Source organism: Cupressus sempervirens, chromosome 8, assembly GCF_028749045.1.
Source record: "Cupressus sempervirens isolate cs-2001-9-10 chromosome 8, ASM2874904v1, whole genome shotgun sequence".
Taxonomy (NCBI): domain Eukaryota; kingdom Viridiplantae; phylum Streptophyta; class Pinopsida; order Cupressales; family Cupressaceae; genus Cupressus; species Cupressus sempervirens.
The window spans coordinates 162338370-162356291 of record NC_143125.1 but is presented as its reverse complement, the minus strand read 5'-3'; the positions used below and the strand labels follow the sequence as shown (position 1 = coordinate 162356291).

At 35.9% G+C, this 17922-nt stretch overlaps 1 protein-coding gene across 3 annotated transcripts in view; it reads left to right on the top strand.

The window, feature by feature from the left end:
- Positions 1-17922, top strand: part of TOC64-III (translocon at the outer membrane of chloroplasts 64-III) — a 165902-nt gene that overhangs the window by 137088 nt on the left and 10892 nt on the right. For all 3 annotated transcript variants that reach the window (XM_089797109.1, XM_089797111.1, XM_089797110.1), the window contains 2 exons: positions 7747-7874; positions 7972-8023. In XM_089797109.1, the coding sequence (XP_089653235.1) occupies positions 7747-7874; positions 7972-8023 (180 nt within the window). The remainder of the gene's footprint in view (positions 1-7746; positions 7875-7971; positions 8024-17922) is intronic.

Sequence of the window (17922 nt, the reverse complement as noted above, 5' to 3'; positions counted from 1 at the left end):
ATATCCAAAGTACCATCTGATTTGTATTTGATTTTGTAGACCCATTTGCAGCTAATGGGTTTCTTCCCTGGGGGAAGATCAGAAAGGACCCAAGTGTTGTTCTTCAGCAGGCTCTGGTGTTCAGATTGCATGGCCTGTTCCCACTCTGGAATTCCTTTAGCCTCGGAATATGTTTGAGGTTCAAACACACTGTGAATGTTGGCCATAAGAGCAAAGTTAACAGAATCTATAGTTTTTCTCTTTTTTTGAGTAGTTCTCCCATCAATGAGCTCATCATCATGAAGATCAGCAAGTGTCTTAGCCCACCACTTAGGCCGGAGAGGAGAATGACCAACAGTAGTACTAGGAGATGCTTGAGCAGTAGGATCCTGATCAGAAGAATCTGGATCAAACTCAGGTGAAGCATCTTCAAAACGAGGTGATCCTGCAGGAGAAGCCGGAGGTGGCTGTACAGGTATCACTGACAGGACTGGAGCTGTAGGAGCTACTGGAGCCCTCCCATCAGGTGGACCTAATGGAAGCCGAACTCCCAAATCATGAACCTGCATAGGCTGGTCTGTTGGATCAGGAACAGGAGAAACAGGCATGAATGGTCCTCGCTGCTCATCAAAGACTACATCGCGGCTGTATATGAGACGAGATGTCTCAACATCAATAAGGCGGTAGGCTTTGTGAAGACTGCTATATCCAGCAAGCATCAGTTTCTGACTCTTGGCATCCAACTTAGTGCGTGAAGCATCAGGGATCCAAACAAAAGCAAGAGAGCCAAAAACCTTCAGGTGACTGATTCTGGGCTTGCGACCTGACCAGGCCTCTTCCGGAGTTTTACCTTTGACCGTCACTGTGGGTGACCGGTTCAACAGATAAATTGCAATGTTAACTGCTTCTGCCCAAAAACGCTTCGAAACATGTTTGTGTTCGAGCATGGAACGAGCCATCTCGGTGATTGTCTTGTTCTGACGTTCAACTACACTATTCTGTTGTGGCGTGTGGGGTGTGGTGAACTGGCGTTGGATGCCATGTGTATCCAAGAAGCTGGAGAAAACATTAGAACAAAATTCCCCCCCATTGTCTGATCTAAGAGTAATAATAGATTTCCCAGACTCTTTTTCAACTAAGGGTTTAAACTTCTGAAATACAATAAATGCATCGGATTTCTTTTTAAGGAAATACACCCACATTTTTCTATTGAAATCATCTACAAACAACAGAAAATACTTGTACCCAAGAACAAAAGGAGTGGCCATAGGGCCGCAAATATCAGCATGAACAAGCTGAAGTACTTGAGAAGCTCGCCAAGAATCGCCACTGGGGAAAGGTGTGCGATGTTGCTTCCCAGCCTGACATGCGTCACAAACTCCAAGGTGTTGGGTTTGAATCTCTGGCAAACCAAGAACAAGCTCATCCCAAGCAAGTTGTGAGAGATAATGCACATTTAAGTGCCCATATCGCTGATGCCAAAGTGTGCTGATGGAAGATCGCCGAGCAGCCATAGCTAAGTCCTGAGAATCACCAGAATCAGTAAGTCTGAAAAGACCATGATCCTCAAGACCAACTGCAATAGTAGACTTAGTCGCCCGATCAGTGATGGTGCACTGATGTGAACTGAAGGTGACTGCCAAGTGTGGAGAATGTCGCAGCAACTGACTGACCGAGAGTAGATTTAGTTCCATCCCTGGAACGTAGTACACATCAAGGAATATGAGCTTCCTCCCAACAGACTGAATTTGAATGTTGCCTTTACCAACAACCGTGTACTCTTCTCCACCACCAAAGATAACAGAATCTGAATAAGGCTAGTAGTCAATAAACCAATCTCTGCGGTGAGTGAAATGTCGAGAGGCACCTGAATCAATGTACCAGGCAGATGACTGTAAATGATCTGCGGGTCTTTTAGCCATGAAGGCATAAAAGGCAGATTCCACCTGCTTGGTGTGCTCTGCACTGTTCGCTTTGGGTTGCGAACCTGATTGCTTAGACTGGGCAGCTAAGCGTTTCCGACATGCAACCTTCATGTGACCATACTTGTGGCAATAGTTGCATTGAATGTTCTTCTTTTTGGTACCATCGGATGCTGGAGCAGAAGACTTCTGCTGAGATGGTTGCTGAAACTTGCCCTTATCCTTCTGAAAGGATTTCGCAGCAAAGGCTTGCTCAGTGGAGGTGGAACTGGAGCTGCTACCGAACTGTTGTTTCCACCGATCTTGTTGAAGTAGCAGGGTGCAGAGATCAGTGAACTTTAGATCAACACCAGTAGATGTGATGTTGAGAGTCTCGATAAAATGCTCATAGGAATTTGGTAAACTCCGAAGAGTGATTACCACAATATCCTCTTCCTCCATCTTGCGACCGATGGCAAGTAACTGATCATGGATTTCCTGAATCCGATTCAGGTGTGCCTGGAGCGAGGTGCGCTCATCCATGACAATAGAAAACAGAGTGTTTTTCAGAAAGAAGGCTCTGCTCTTGTCGGAAGTCTCATGAAGACCTTTTAGATGTGTCCAGATTTCGGCCGCTGTCTTGCCGGATGGAATCTGAGAAAGCTGGTCATCAGCTGTGGAGAGTTTGAGAAGCATTACTGCCTCTCGATTGTTCAGATCCCATGTATCTTGATCAGGACCCGGAGAAGTCGGACGCTGCTTAACACCCAGAACAAGTTGATCGGTGTTTCGATATTCGAAGATTGCGATGATGCGCTGCTTCCAGATTCCATAATTGCGACCATTGAATTTGGAATTATGCTCGAGCAGAATATTTGTTAGAGATGCCATGGCACGTTTTTCAATGAAAAACTGTGAAAATCTGTGAAGGCACGTTCTTCGAGGCAAAAATACGGAAGACCCAGAAGAATCAGAGAATGACCCAAAAGAGAGCTCGAAAAACTCAGAAGGAATCTGCTGTCGTTTTCTGAATCCGCTGGCTCGAAAATCGAGGCACAAAAATCGAGGCACCCAGAAAAAACGGACGACAACCTAGTTGAGCTCTCGAAAAACCCATCAAGAATCTGCAAACAAAAAAATTTTTTGACCCCAAAAATTAGGGTTTCGAAAAAAAACGGCCCTAGCTGAAAAAAGCTTGAAAAAACTTCAGATTTCTTGATGAAAAATGGTCGAATCTGCTTCCCAGAGCACGATGACAGACTGAGACGGCTAAGAGCATGAAGATTTGATACAGAAACATGCAGATTTTCACCCCAAAAACGCGAGTCTTCAAAAAATAGCCACGATTTCCACGCGATTTGCAGACCCGTAATATGTGAATTTCTCCAAGCAGAAAAACCCTAGGTGGGTTTTGGAGAAATTAGCTGAAATAATTTTGGAAAAATTTAAACAAATAATTTCAAGAAGAAATTATAAATTTTTCCGAAAAAATTTAAGTATTTAGCTCTGATACCATATTACGAGGTAAATACTTGCTTATTAATAACAGAGACCGAGAGGTCAATTTATACAAAAGGAAGAGACAATGTTTCCTTAGGAAACGATCGTAAAGAATAGAAACATTCTATTCTAGAGAAAGCAAAAAACGAAAGCAAACTAAAGCTAAAGATATTTACAAGATAACCATTAACTAATAATAGACTTCTTATCTATTATTGTAATACAAACATACTACACGTGTTTGAAACCTTGAGTTCTAGTGCTACAGGAACACTTAGTTCGGGTTGATTAAGTCGATGGATTAAACCTTGGTTTCATATTTAATAAGGTATGGCATCATGTTCGAGAACCATTTGATCAATAACATAAGTTATGTTAGGTTTGATTTGATACCTTTACACTTATTTCATTTTACTAGTTCAATTCCGTAGGTGTACTAAACTGCTCCTGTAGGTTAACCTATCAATACCTTAATACTTGATCCCGGCTATTTGCATAACCTATTAGAACTGATTAAAACATTAAAAATTTGTCATTATTTCATTTACAACATACAGTTACTCTCTGAATCATAATCCTATACAACTATCAAGTCATCTATACAAGACCCTTTCAATAACCCTTCCAACCTTTAACATTAGCAATTTCAAATTAATTAAATACATAATATTATTATAAGACATTAGTAAAATACGTCCTTGATAAAATATTTTAATTCCACAAATAGTCTATCACAAAATAAAAATCTGAACACATAGTCATGAAGTTGCTTGAAGAAATCGAAATGATATGTGTATAGATTTCCTTAAGTTATTGATTTAAGCTCAATGTTCAAATTGATATATTTTTCCTATAATTGCATCTTGAAATTTCTCAATAGACATAATGGTTAACCTATAGATTTAAATCTAAGTTGGGCCAAATGTTATTGTCTCACATTATACCCCCCTAACTCATTGAAAATAAACCTATTATCAATACTATGTAAATTGGAAGTATACCCATATAAGTTTTATCATTTGGCAATTTTCACTAAAATTACTTCCCAATGAGATCCTACAGGTACCTAGGGTAGAGGCACTGTGCAACATAAGGAAACTTAAGTGTCAAACTCCAAGAAACATAACCAAACAACGTACAGATAGGGGAACACTTCTAAACAACAATTTAGCTCGCCAATTATATTACATCATTGCCATGGACAACATAAATAGACATGGATCAGTTTCAAGAGGTGGTTAAAACAGATTTCCAAACTAGTAAACAGATTCAAGCACAGAAATTAAAAAAAATAGAAACCATGACTCCAACATATGAACTGCAATACCCCCCAAAAAAACCAAACAACAAAGACAAAACACAACTCAACGAATTCCTAAATGCATTAAACTCATTCCCCTACCAAGCTGAAACACAGTTCCAAACTAGAAAACAGATTCAAGCACAGAGATAAAAAATAAATAGAAACCATGACTCCAACTTATGAACTGCAAAACCCCCCAAAAAAACCAAACAACAAAGACAAAAGACAACTCAACGAATTCCTAAATGCATTAAACTCATTCCCCTATCAAGCTGAAACACAGACAGCAATAAAACGTAGGGCAAGACGAAGAGACTCCAAAAAAAGCCTAAGGATAAGAAACATCTTTCCTTACTCTTGTTGCATAGGGATACAGCGGAAGGAAAATGCACACAGGTATGCAATGAATGAACAACAGTAATAACAAAGCAACCAAACTGTACGGAAAAATAGATCATAAATTTATCTGGTTAAGCTACCTCCAGACACCAAATACGCAGCTGAAAAGAAAGGTTGGAACACCGAAACAGATCAAACATATATAACATGTCCATGAACCCCACCAATGTGTGCTCACCCAGGAATATGAAACAGTTTGAAAACATTATTGGTTCAAAAACATATGGCATTTCAAGCATACTTGGCTGATAAGTATAATGGGTTTGAAAACATAAGTCGTTTGAAAAAATAGTGAATTCCAATAATCAAATCTAGATGCCATAGGAAAGTTCAACTCATTACCCATAGAGAAGAAAGGGCTAGTGAAAATATGCCATAGAAGAGAAAATAGCAAACATAAGAATGAACTGCAGGTAAGACTGTGGAATTAAGGAAATGGTAACCAAACAAAGGGGAACGTAACAGACCACAAAAGGTAAATGAATTAGTTATAAATTGCAGGCTATTGGATGTAAATAAACTAGCGAAGAAGGATGAGACTTTGTGGAAGAAGCAACCCAAAATAAGCGAACAAACACAAAGATATATTGCAAATTTAAAAACATGAATGTTCATTGCATAAAATGATGCATCACAATTATATAGTTTCGATACATGCCTCAAATCTGCAAATGGAGAATCAAGAAGAAGATGAACAAGTGATACAATCCCAGCTCCTAGTTCACAGAAAACATGAGATCAGACAATTAAACTGGAGCAAGCACGTACGGCTTGCTCCAGTTTGATTCCTATTCCTAAATCCATTGCAACGAAATCCTCAAACAAATTTCTCTGATCCCTTTTTCATAAACCAAAACAACCCCCAAGAAATAGCTAGAAAGATTAAAAAAAACACCTTTCAGCCCCAAAGTTGTTAATGAAATTCCAGAAGACAAACAAATAAAATAATTACTTTAATTTTTTAACAGAGCTTTTAATTCCGTTCACATTAATTATCTGTTTAGTATTATAAATTTAATATTTTTTTTTCTAAAAAAAATCACATGGAAGTATTTTAGACACCATTTATCTAATCGATGGTTTAACTCAAAACATCATATTATCATTAATGCTAAACCAATCATAATTAACATGATCTTTTAACCTAATAAATCAATCACGCAATGATAATAACCGTAATGATTGTGCTCAATAATTTGATATAATAATCTTTAATTTTATTAAGATTATTTAATAATTATATCAAATTTGTAATAGTAATTATTAATAATCCTTAATGATATAATAACATTTAAATCATAATTATGTTATATTAGGACAATTTTAATAATAAATCAAATCCAATTCTCTTCCCTCTGCTTTGTTTTTCAATTATGATACCACGTGATAATTTTGAAAACGGTTGTTCATGATACATATAGTCAGCTACCTTTCTTCGCTTAAATGAATCCAAGTTCATATGCTTAATCCGGGTTTGCATGTTGATATTGCAATCCCTCATGTATTAAATTCTAATCGTAATCTGACCACTGACTTTGAGAACAAGACATGATAATTCATAAGAACAGCACTTGGGTGAACAACGGGGCTTTAATAGCTTTTTTGCTGTTTTCTGTAAATCCTGCTTAATATCAAAATATCTATGCAATCCATGGTGAAAATTTAATCTAAATATCAATTATGTTCCGAGTGATTACTAGGTGTCTTAAACTGATTAAAGTTGGAGGTAGTTGTTTTTTATACAAAACAATTCCTCCTATCGATGCCAACTTTTCTTTTATCATAAATAATGTGTAATGCTTCTCTTGATGCAGACAAAGGAATTTGATATTCATCAATTGTCTTTCAAAGGTATTTGAAAGCAACTGCAAGGAATAGTACTGAAAAATATTCTAGCCTTACCTTCTGAATGTTATTTAGTAATTACTACCCCAAAAGCATCCTGACTCGGGTATTTGTACTATAAGCAGTAGAGCGATGTTAATGACTTGATGGTTATGGTGATGGCTTTAGTAGTCCTTTTTAGAGCTCTTTGCTTTCTCCTGCCTATCAATTCCACTATTTAGCATTTCTCAAACCCTGCAGAAGTTACATTAAACAACTATTTCCAGTTCTTTGTGTGAACTTTTTTCTTTCTGTGAGCTAGCATGTGGAGATAGGATAGCTCTTAAAATGCCAATCAGTTGGATCAGATCTACAGAGGTGGCAGGGCTTAGTTCCATTGCTGTATCTATAGACAGGACACTGCCCTGGATGAAACAGCCTAGGGAGTCAACCTTTTCTGTAAATTGTTCAGGGCATAGTTCTAATTTTCCAAGAGAAAAAACTTGCCAAGGCCTGAATAGAACTTGGTGAAAACTTGGACAACTTAAAAATTTGCTTGAATTATTTTAGAAATGCATTTTTTGTTGACAAAATTCATAGAAGAGATATCCAATAAGTCAATAAATGAGCACATAAAAGAGACAAGCTGCATCTAGATATATTTGATTGAAGCAAAATTGAAAAAGCGAGTAAATACAGAATCAAAATACTGTTAATATTTATAATAATCAACATCATATATATAATATTCAGTATTTATGCTATTTATCTTGATAGGGGCTAGGACATTATGCTATTTAATTCATGTTTTTTGTGACTATGTTCAAATCATATATGCAGGGTAATGCTGCTTACAAACAAAAGCAGTGGCAAAAGGCAATCAATCTCTACTCAGAAGCAATTAAGTTAAATAACAAAAGTGCAACTTACTACAGTAACCGTGCTGCGGCTCATTTAGAGCTAGGGAGGTAAGATATGGTTGGATTACCTCTTACATTTTTAATTATCAAATCTATGCAGACTGCCTTAATGTTATCTTAAGACTTATTGTTATGATATATGCAGTTTTCCACAAGCTGAAGAAGATTGCACTGAAGCAATTGCTCTTGATAAAAAGGTGAAAGCCCAAATTCTTTCTATGAATGCCGTCAAAGTAGAATTTTTATTTTATTTTGATAGGTAATGCACCAAAGCCTAGATTATTTATTATTTGCTGAGATTAATTATTATTGTGTGTTAGCTCTAGTAGTCTTGAACCCAAGCCCTCCTAGATGAGAGGCTCACAATTTACCATTGTGTTGTAGGCTCTTGCCTCCATCAAATTAGAATAGCGTTCATAATAATGATATAATATTGCATATGTTTCTCTGATTCATGCTTCTTTCTATTGAAGGAAGCCATAGAGTAAATGAAATGAAATCAATTAGTTGTTTTTCAGTCTTGTAGTTTATTGTTATGCTTCATTTCTGCAGTTTAGCTACATAATAATGGCTCTCAAGAAGTTTAAATACAGCTTCTATTCAAAATAATTAAATAATATTTTCATAGGCATTTGAGCGAATGCAGAAATACATCGTAGCAATTTCGTGGGTAATAGATGTAGGTTCTCCAAATATATGTAGTCTTGACCTACCAGCAATGAAAAAAGTTATGTGGATGAAGCAATCCTATTGAAACTGTCCAACATGTGAATATAGGAAAAGAGAAAGGTGATATGACAGCGGATGACTGCTAAAATTGCTGGCAACCTTATGGTTAGCAGTCCATCACCATTCAAAATCAAATCAAGACATAAATATATTGTGTCATAAGTGCACTTCAGTTCCTTATTGTTGATTGTATTTAAATCACACTTCCATATAATGCTTGCAGTACATTTGATCACTAAATTTCATTCACTCTTGTAACATTTGCAAAGGGTATTAATGTGCTACCTTTAGATTTAACATCCTCACTGTTAATGACTCTTTCAAATGCTTCCATTTTAGCTGCGGCAGTGTCAGCTAGGTTTAGTTATTATCATCTCTTACATGCCTAAGTCTAGAAAATCTCTATGGGTTTCTGCCATGAATTCGTCCATAGCAAAATGATGTTATAGGATATCAGCCAGGTATCCAGCTTCGTAGTCTGATCCATAATTAATGTAGGACTTCAAAACTAACTCACTAAAGAGCATCAAGACCACAATCATTTATTCTTGCATGTCAAGAATAATTAGTCTAGGGAGTGCTGCATTGTACATTTGAGCAACTTCAAGATCTCTATATGGAGCAAGTCTTGTGTCAACAACAAGGAGCTTCGAACTCTAATATTTGTGACTCAATGCAAAGGCAAGAAGATGCAACAGATTGGTCTTTTTCTTTCCACTCTCTACCATGATTGATGTAGTTCTTCAAAAGGATTTTTCTTTGGGAACTTTTTTTTTTTTTGCATTTATGATGTCTTTCATTTCTTCTCATTCATTGAGCCATTCCCATCATATACCTCACCCAAACGAGTCCTATCCATGTCAATAAAACAGATCATGCTTGTTTCAATTTAAATGAGTATATTTGATTCCTTTCTCCAAGAGTAGTTCTGACTAGTGTGCATGTGCACACATTGGTGTACTCAAATGCACATGGAGCATTGTGAGTGCACACTTAGAGCGCACCCATAGTTCTTGGTGTGCACCTGAGCACATAGAGTGCACTTGCATGGGGTCCTCTTTAAAGTGCCCAAAATCACATTAAATTATTATTTTTGCTTTGAATCCCTAATACAACCCTTTATGAGGCTTTTCAATCTAAAAACATAGCATTTTTGTCTTCTCTTGCTTTCAACTCATTTTGTCTCCATTTTGGCATTTCAAAGGGTAGGTGGTTTTTTTCAAAGAGAATTGTTTGTGTAGTACCAAATAGGTTTCACAAAGGAGATTTAAGTATCTACAATAAACAATTAACCTTATATTAAGATTTTGATAAATTTTATGTTTGTCATGATTTTTTTCAAGTTTATTTTCTAATTCCTTTTAGAAAAAAAAGGTTAAGTCTTTGTTATAATGTGTTTGTATCTTCCATTTTTCACTTGTACGCTTGTATTTATTAGTCTTTTTCTAATTTAAAATTGTGTAATTTCTTATAAAAGCAAAAATTCAGATTGCAAGAACAACCAGCAATAAGTGTTTAGAGGGGCGGGAAGGAAACCTAAGATTAGAAATCGATAAAAGGATCTCCTTTATGGAGACACAGTACAAGGGTTTAACAATGTCCTGAGGATGGGGATAAATTTTTTGTGTAATTGTTTAATGTACAATTTAATAACTCATATTATTGAGTGAAATTTCACTTTTTGGGTCTTGGAAAAGAATTGTAATGTGTGCCGGTTCAACTAGTAAGGGGTTATGTACCTTAGAAATAATGACATTCATAAGGTAACAAGAAATTGCTGATAAAATGATTGAAAAGGAAAACAAAGAGCTTATCCTTCTGTAAAGAAATAATAATGAATTTATCTACTGATATGGTAGTAACCTCCCAACATCTATTCTTGCATATACCCTTTGTGTAAGTCGAAGATGGAGTGGAAATTCCTACTCACAAAAGAGGTCCCTTGGAGAAGGCCTTTAAATGGAATGAAGACATTTCTGATCAAAAACCTGCATGTTGCATCTATGGCAATGGTCTTACATTGAACTTGTTGAGCTCACCATATTGGTAGGAAATGGTGTCAGCATTCAATAGTGCATCTCCTAGTATCACAAGTATTGGGTATGAAAATGTTACCACCTTATTATGAGGAGAATATAATAATGTTGAGGTTACATTGAAACTGATTAGTGATCTTGGGTTGAATTTGGACCTTTTGTTCTTTTTGATGGATGGGAAGATTGCAAAAGCTGTCAATTGATGAATGCTATTACTATCTCTCAAAGGGGCAATATTTTTGAGGTTGGTTGGTTGTGAGGAACAAGTCAAAGACACGAAGCTCAGTTATAGAATCCTCTTTGAAACCATAGAGATGATGGGTCATGAGAATGTGGTCCAAAACATTATGAACAAATGCGAAAATTGTAGGGTTGTAGGTGCTTTGGTTGAACAAAGATATAAGCACATTTTTTTTGCATATTATGTGTCATATATTCTCTCAACTTGGTGATGCAAACAATTGACTCTCAAACAGAATGGGAGAAAGGAGTCTACCTAGAGGGTGAGGTTATCTAGATGTTTGTGATGAACCACCAAATGCTGCAAGAAATTTTTAGAATTTTCTCAAGATTGGAATTATTGAAGGTAAATTTAATTAATTTATTTAATTTTACTTGACATGCTCAATATGTATATAAATCTATAACATTTTTGATGTGTTATTAACTTATTAATAACATTAACCTAGGTTGTTGAGACCTAATTTGCATCTCATATAATTGCTTTGAGACGATTTTTGAAGGTGGGAGAAGGCATTGGGTCAAATGGTTATTAGCAACCAATGGGGTGTATGGAAGCATTCAAATTCAAAGAGGGTCCAAAAGTTCAAGTGATTGAGATCTTGGATAACACTTGGTTAGCTCTTGTGGAGTATGTAGTGGATTTCATGGAGCCTATGATGAGTATGGTTTGTTTTTCTGATACAGATGCACCATGTTTGGGGGATGTCTATGATGGCACATACACAATGATAGAGAAAATAAAAGTGGTAGTACAAAAAAAGAGAGAACGACTCCAAAGAAACCTTTTTTCAAAAAGGTTGAATCAATCATTGTTCATTATTGGAAAAAGATTACAATGCCATTGCACCTTTTGGGTATTCATTATCTCCGAGGTAGTGTAACAATAATGTACTTTCTACACTACAAAGATTACCACCATATAAAGATTTTGAAGTTGCTTCTAGGTACAAGCGAGCATTTAATACTTTGTGAAGTTTCAAAAGTGGAGCAAAATGTTAGGAGAGAATGCAGCTTGTTTTTTCTAGGAAGAAGTCGTACCCCTTGTGTCAATAACAACCAATTTACAATGGATGCTTTTATGTGGTACTATCTCCATGGTGATGATCATAGTTCAAAGTCTTGTTCTGGCCACTTATTTGGAGAGGCAAATTTTTTTTTTCTGGCAAATATTGAAGATAAATTGGTAAGTTCTCTGTAAAATATTGAGAATTAAAAAAATGACTTAAATTTAATTAGAAATGCTTTTTTTTTGCAAATTCAATAAGGAGATGCATCTACTAAGTTAATAAATGAGTAAACAAACCAAACAACCTGATCTAGATCTATATAAATGTAATATGTAACAAAATTGCATCCTCATGCAAAATTGTAATGGCTGGCAGTCATAGTCAAAGACTAAACTCTGAAGAAAACTAAAAATAGAAAATTGTCTTAAGTCTCTAGGACCAAGTGCCGTGTAGCACCTTCCTGGCACCATACAACCAGTCACAAAATTCAGAAAATAGGGACTTGCTGCAACATTAAAGGGGATTTAAAAAAATTAAAAATTGACACATTGAATGTCAACTTGCCGATGCACACCATTGTTTCATCTAATGCCCTCTAGTGATAGGTTTGCTCTGGGTGTGTTTCTATGCACAAAAAAACCATCAAGAGAAGATTTCAGTGGTCTACTAGAACTAGCAGAAGTGGAAGCTGAGTGAATGGTAGGTGTGCGGATCCATGGGCTATGAAGAGAGCTCACTATGCCCTCAACTGTTGCTTCTTCTTCATCAAGGGTGGCTGGGATATGTGATTACAACCCACATCATTTCATTATGATAATTGTTTTAGCACAATCCAAACTAATAATGGTGATTAGAAAATAATAAATGATTCTTCAAAAGGAGACATTCCTTGGGATTAAAAAATGGTTGCTCTCATGGTCAATATTGCCCTTTCCCTTTTCAACTTTTTTGTCTTCTTGGGCATTGAGCAAGGCACTCATCTCTATTTTTATTTCCTCTATGGTCGCATCACAAACCCTTGTGTTATGCTTTTTAACAAGGTCACCGGGAGACGGGGAGACTTTGAGGTCTCCGATACTGGTACTGGTACCGGTACGGCAATTTTTCAAATAAGAGACGGGGGTACTTGGAGACGGCAAATTTTTATTTTATTTTATTTTATAAATAAATTTTTAATAGTTAAAACTTAAAGAGTCTAATACTAAAAGTAAATACAACATTTCAAAATTTCAAAATAGTAATACCGTAAGACTAAAAGACTAAAGTAAATAATAAATTAATAATACTAGTGTTGTCACATTAAAAATTAAAATAGATTCATAGAGTCAAACTGTCAAAGATTATAATAATAATAAGTGGTCAGATACAGAAGTACATTACTGAAATAGATTTTAAAACCTGAAAAATTGGCATTGCTACAAAAAATTTGTGAAAATTATTGAATTATTCAACATCAATGTATGCATAGAGACACACTTAGGATTTCTATTTTCTAACTAAGAGTTAGGATTGCTTAGTTTAAAAGGGAGTAAATCATTTTGTAATAGTGTTTTTTTTCCAGTTACACAGATTCAACTAACAAAGATTCCTATATTGGTACTAGGATATTGCCAACAGCAGATAAACAGGTACGAATAACAAATACGACTTATACATCAAACTGAAACATGATATCCTCTTGAAAAAACAGAAATATGGGACCAAATACATTCATGTTAACATACATAAAACCTCTAGTCTATCACTGTTATCGCTCAGTCTTTATCAGCAAATAGATGCTTGGTTTTCATGAGGAATAATACTATTATCAAGCATTTGCATATCAGATTTCTGTAACATACGTAATACTATCTTCTAATGCACTAACAACAGTTTTTGCACCCTAATTCCTCAGCCGCATAAATTTATGTGATTTGGGATCTTTACTGCAATCCTGTACAGCTTCCAATATGTTGTCTTAGACTTGTATCGTGTTCTTGTAGGTCACGTACATCACCAAGCAGTTGTTACGGAATTCATATAGTACCTTAGATTTTTGCACTAAAAACATTTAAATGAGGGCTAAAATATATAAAATTATTTAATATTATATTTTACATCTATATTTTATCAGGAGACTTCGGGGAGACTTCACTTTTTGGATTAGGAGACGGGGAGACTTCAGGAGACTTCGTCATGAAGTCTCCAACCTTTTTTGAGGTCTCCGGAGACGCGAAAAGTCTCCGAGACGCGTCTCGGTCTCCGAGACGCCACTTTTAGGGGGGAGACGGGTCTCCTGGTAACCATGCTTTTTAATACTGCAAGGTAGTTCTTCAAATGAGTTATGCCTCTACGAATTTGTTTTTTGCATTTTATACATATCATGATATTATACTTAGTTCCTTCAAAGGCATATTTCCATGCCCCGCCTCTAGCTCCTTTAGGGGGCATGCCTACAAATCTAGATGGACATGCATCTATAGGGCCACTGTTAGATGCTGCTGCTGATCCAGTTGTAGAGGAATCTATATTTGCCATTTAATGTAAAATCAACCTACACATACAAAATACAAATTGAAGCCACAGATTTAGAAATTTAATGAACATATTTGGGAACAACCTAAATTAGATTAAGAGTTTAAATAAGTCTAAACACAAGCTGAAACTTAAAAGACAAAACAAAAAAATGTGTCAGGCTATGAAATTATTGAGAAAACTATGATTTGTTATTGAAAAATTGCAAAAACATGGTGTTAGATCTTATTCACTACACTCTAAAATGTGTTAGAGAACATTGCACATGGTAATCTAGAGTTTCAATAAAGTTAGATGCAACTAAGGCAATACAAAATGGTTTTTAACGAAAAAGAAAAAGAATTTAGAAAACTTACTTGTGTATTTGGATTTGCTGCAAAAGAGCTTCAAATCTGCCGAATCCACTTGCAGTTGATTTGCAAGGCTTCCTAACACTATTTCTCTCCTCCAAAACCCTGCCCCTCTTCTCCAAACGCTCAAAAATGCAAAATGAAAACAAAATAAGCAATTCATTAGGCATCATAGTTTTGCAACTGCCGCCTGGGAGAAGTCTGCTAGTTATTGTGATAAGTGGCCAACTTCTTGCCGAGAAGTTCAAGACTTCTCGGTAGGAATTCTCAGTGAGAAAGCTATGTTATTTTTCGTTTTGAGAAACTTCTTGCGAGAAGCAGAGATATCTACCAATTTGAACTATGGACAAGATTATATGTTCTATCAACCTCTTGCAATCAAGATCCTCTCACAAGCAAGGTTTTATTAACCATTTATATTGTATAATTTAATGCTCAACATTCTCAAGTTTATTTAACTTTGTTGGTTTTGTTTGCAATTTCAAAAGGTTGTAATTTCTTTTGTCATTGAACAAAATCAAAGGAAACACACCATTATCCACTCAGTGAAGCATAACTGGTCAGTTGCAGAAAGAGTAGATTTGGTTTATATTCATTCTAATTTTCATTTTCTATCCCTTGAAGTATCCCCAGTGCAAGGATGGGCCAAAAAAGCTTTGGGATGTAACCCATGAGAGTACCAACTTGGATGCAACTAGTGAAGATCTTGCTGCTAGAATCATTATGGGTGATGATGATGACAATGAAATACTTGCACGTGGTGCATCTAAAGCGAGTGACACTACTTTGGGTTCAAATGATCTTTGATCTTAAAATGGATGATTTTTTTTCTTGTGTTTGATAATCCTTTTGATGATTGATGAATTGCATTGAAGATAGAAGACAATTACTATTTTTGATCGTCAATTTTCCAATTATAATGATTTTCATTTGAATGGTACTTTTATTTATATTAATACATGATAGATTGAAATTTCAAACTATCAATTGACATTTAATATTTATCTTTGGCATTTGGCCTTGATGGGTATCATATTGTCAAATGATTTAGATTTACAATTTTGTATATTTATTTTCAAAATTTGTAGACACATACACTTATAAACAAACCCCCCAAAAACAAGTTTGCACACCACATACTTTGTTGTTCTATCAATACCTGTGCTTGTACTCAAATCGGTCTTAGGTATACATGTGCTTGTGCTCTGTGCTTCTATCAATACAAAGATATGAGAACTATAGAATTTGGGACTTAATGCAAAGGCAATAAGTAGATTGGTCATTTTCTTCAATTTCTCTACCATGATTTAGTATACTAATTTGAAGAATATTACAAAGTAATTGGTAAAATACTTGCTAGTTATTAATAGAGACCGAGAGATTTATATATACAAAAGAATGAAACGATGTTTCCTTAGGAAATGATTGTAAAAAATAGAGACATTCAATTCTAGCTAAAAGAAAGCCAAAAAAAGCTAATAGATAACTATAGACTAACTAATATTAGAAACATTCTAATATTTACAATAGATTACAAATAGATAACCATTAACTAATAATAGATACTTATCTATTATTGTAATAAATAATCTTTCTTATCAGGACCAAGAGGCTTGGTGAGAATGTTTGCAGTTTGATCCGTGGTAGGAACATACAACAAGTCTATTGTCTTGTCTTCAACAAGTTGTCTTATGTAGCGACAATGAACATCCACATGCTTGGTTCATTCATGGAAGACTGAATTCCATGCTAATTTGATAACGCCTTCGTTATCAACAAACAAATTGGTTGGTCCTACTAGTGACATCTGCATATCCCCAAGCATCTGATGAAGCCAAACAACTTTACAACCTCCCTTGATTGCCCTTCTGTATTTGGCCTTTGGAGAGAGAAACTGCCTATTGCTTCTTACTGGTCCATGTGATGACATCGGATCCCAAATTGAACACATCCAGAAGTTGACTTTTTATTGTCAACAAAGCCTGCCCAATTTGAATTTGTGAACTCACTGAGTCTAGGATTAGAACTTCGAGAGTAAAGAAGTCCAAAATATGTGGTGCCCTTCACACAACGAAGCACACGCTTTGTTGCCATGCAATGATCAGCCTTAGGAGATGTCATAAAACGTGAGATGTAATTGACTGCAAAGCTGATATCAAGCCTAGTAGCAGAGAGCTAGATGAGGCTGCTTACTAGTTGCTTGTATGTATTATCATCAACGGGAGGAGAATCAGACCAGGCTGATAACTTGATACCTTTCTTCATGGGTGTAGATGTAGGCTTGCAATCTTGCATACAAAATTTGTCTAACAGAACACTGAGATATTTGGACTAAGAGATGAATATACCAGAAGATTGTTGCCAAACCTCAACAACTAGGCAATGCATGAGCCCAAGGTCAGTCATATCAAAAGACTGGCACAAACACTGTTTGATTTCCTAAATCAAAGATGTTGAATTGCCAGTGATGATCAAATCATCCACATAAATAACCAGAAGGATGATGTCACGGTCAATAGTTTTGATGTACAAATTTGGGTCTTAAGAAATTGTCCAGACGCCTTGATCATTGAGATGCTTATCAATTTTCATGTACCATGCCCTAGGGGCTTGCTTCATGCCATAGAGAGCTTTCACTAATCTGAGAACCTGATGCTCTTTACTGATAACTTTGAAACTAGGAGGTTGCGTGATGTAGACCTCTTCGTGGAGATCACCATTCAAAAAGCACTCTTAATGTTCATCTGATGGACCTTCTAGCCAAACTGTGCTACCATGGTTAGGACTAATCTGATTGTGCTCATCTTTGTAGTAGGGGCAAAGGTCTCCTCATAATTAATACCCTGACGTTCAGAAATGCCCTTTGCAACTAAATGAGCTTTGTACTTATCCAAAGTACCATCAAATTTGTATTTGATTTTGTAAACCTTTTTGCAGCCAATGGGTTTCTTTGCTCATGGAAGATAAAAAACGGACCTAGGTGTTATTCTTTAGTAGGTTCTAGTGTTCAAGTATCATGGATTGTTCCCACTTTGGAATTCCTTTAGCCTTAGAATATGTTTGAGGCTCAAACACACTGTGAATGTTGGCCATGAGAGCAAAGTCAACAGACTCTATAGGTTTTATCTTTTTCCAAGTAGTTCTCCCATCAATGAGCTCATCATCTCGAAGATTAGCAAGTGTCTTAGCCCACCACTTCAGCCGGAGAGGGGAATGA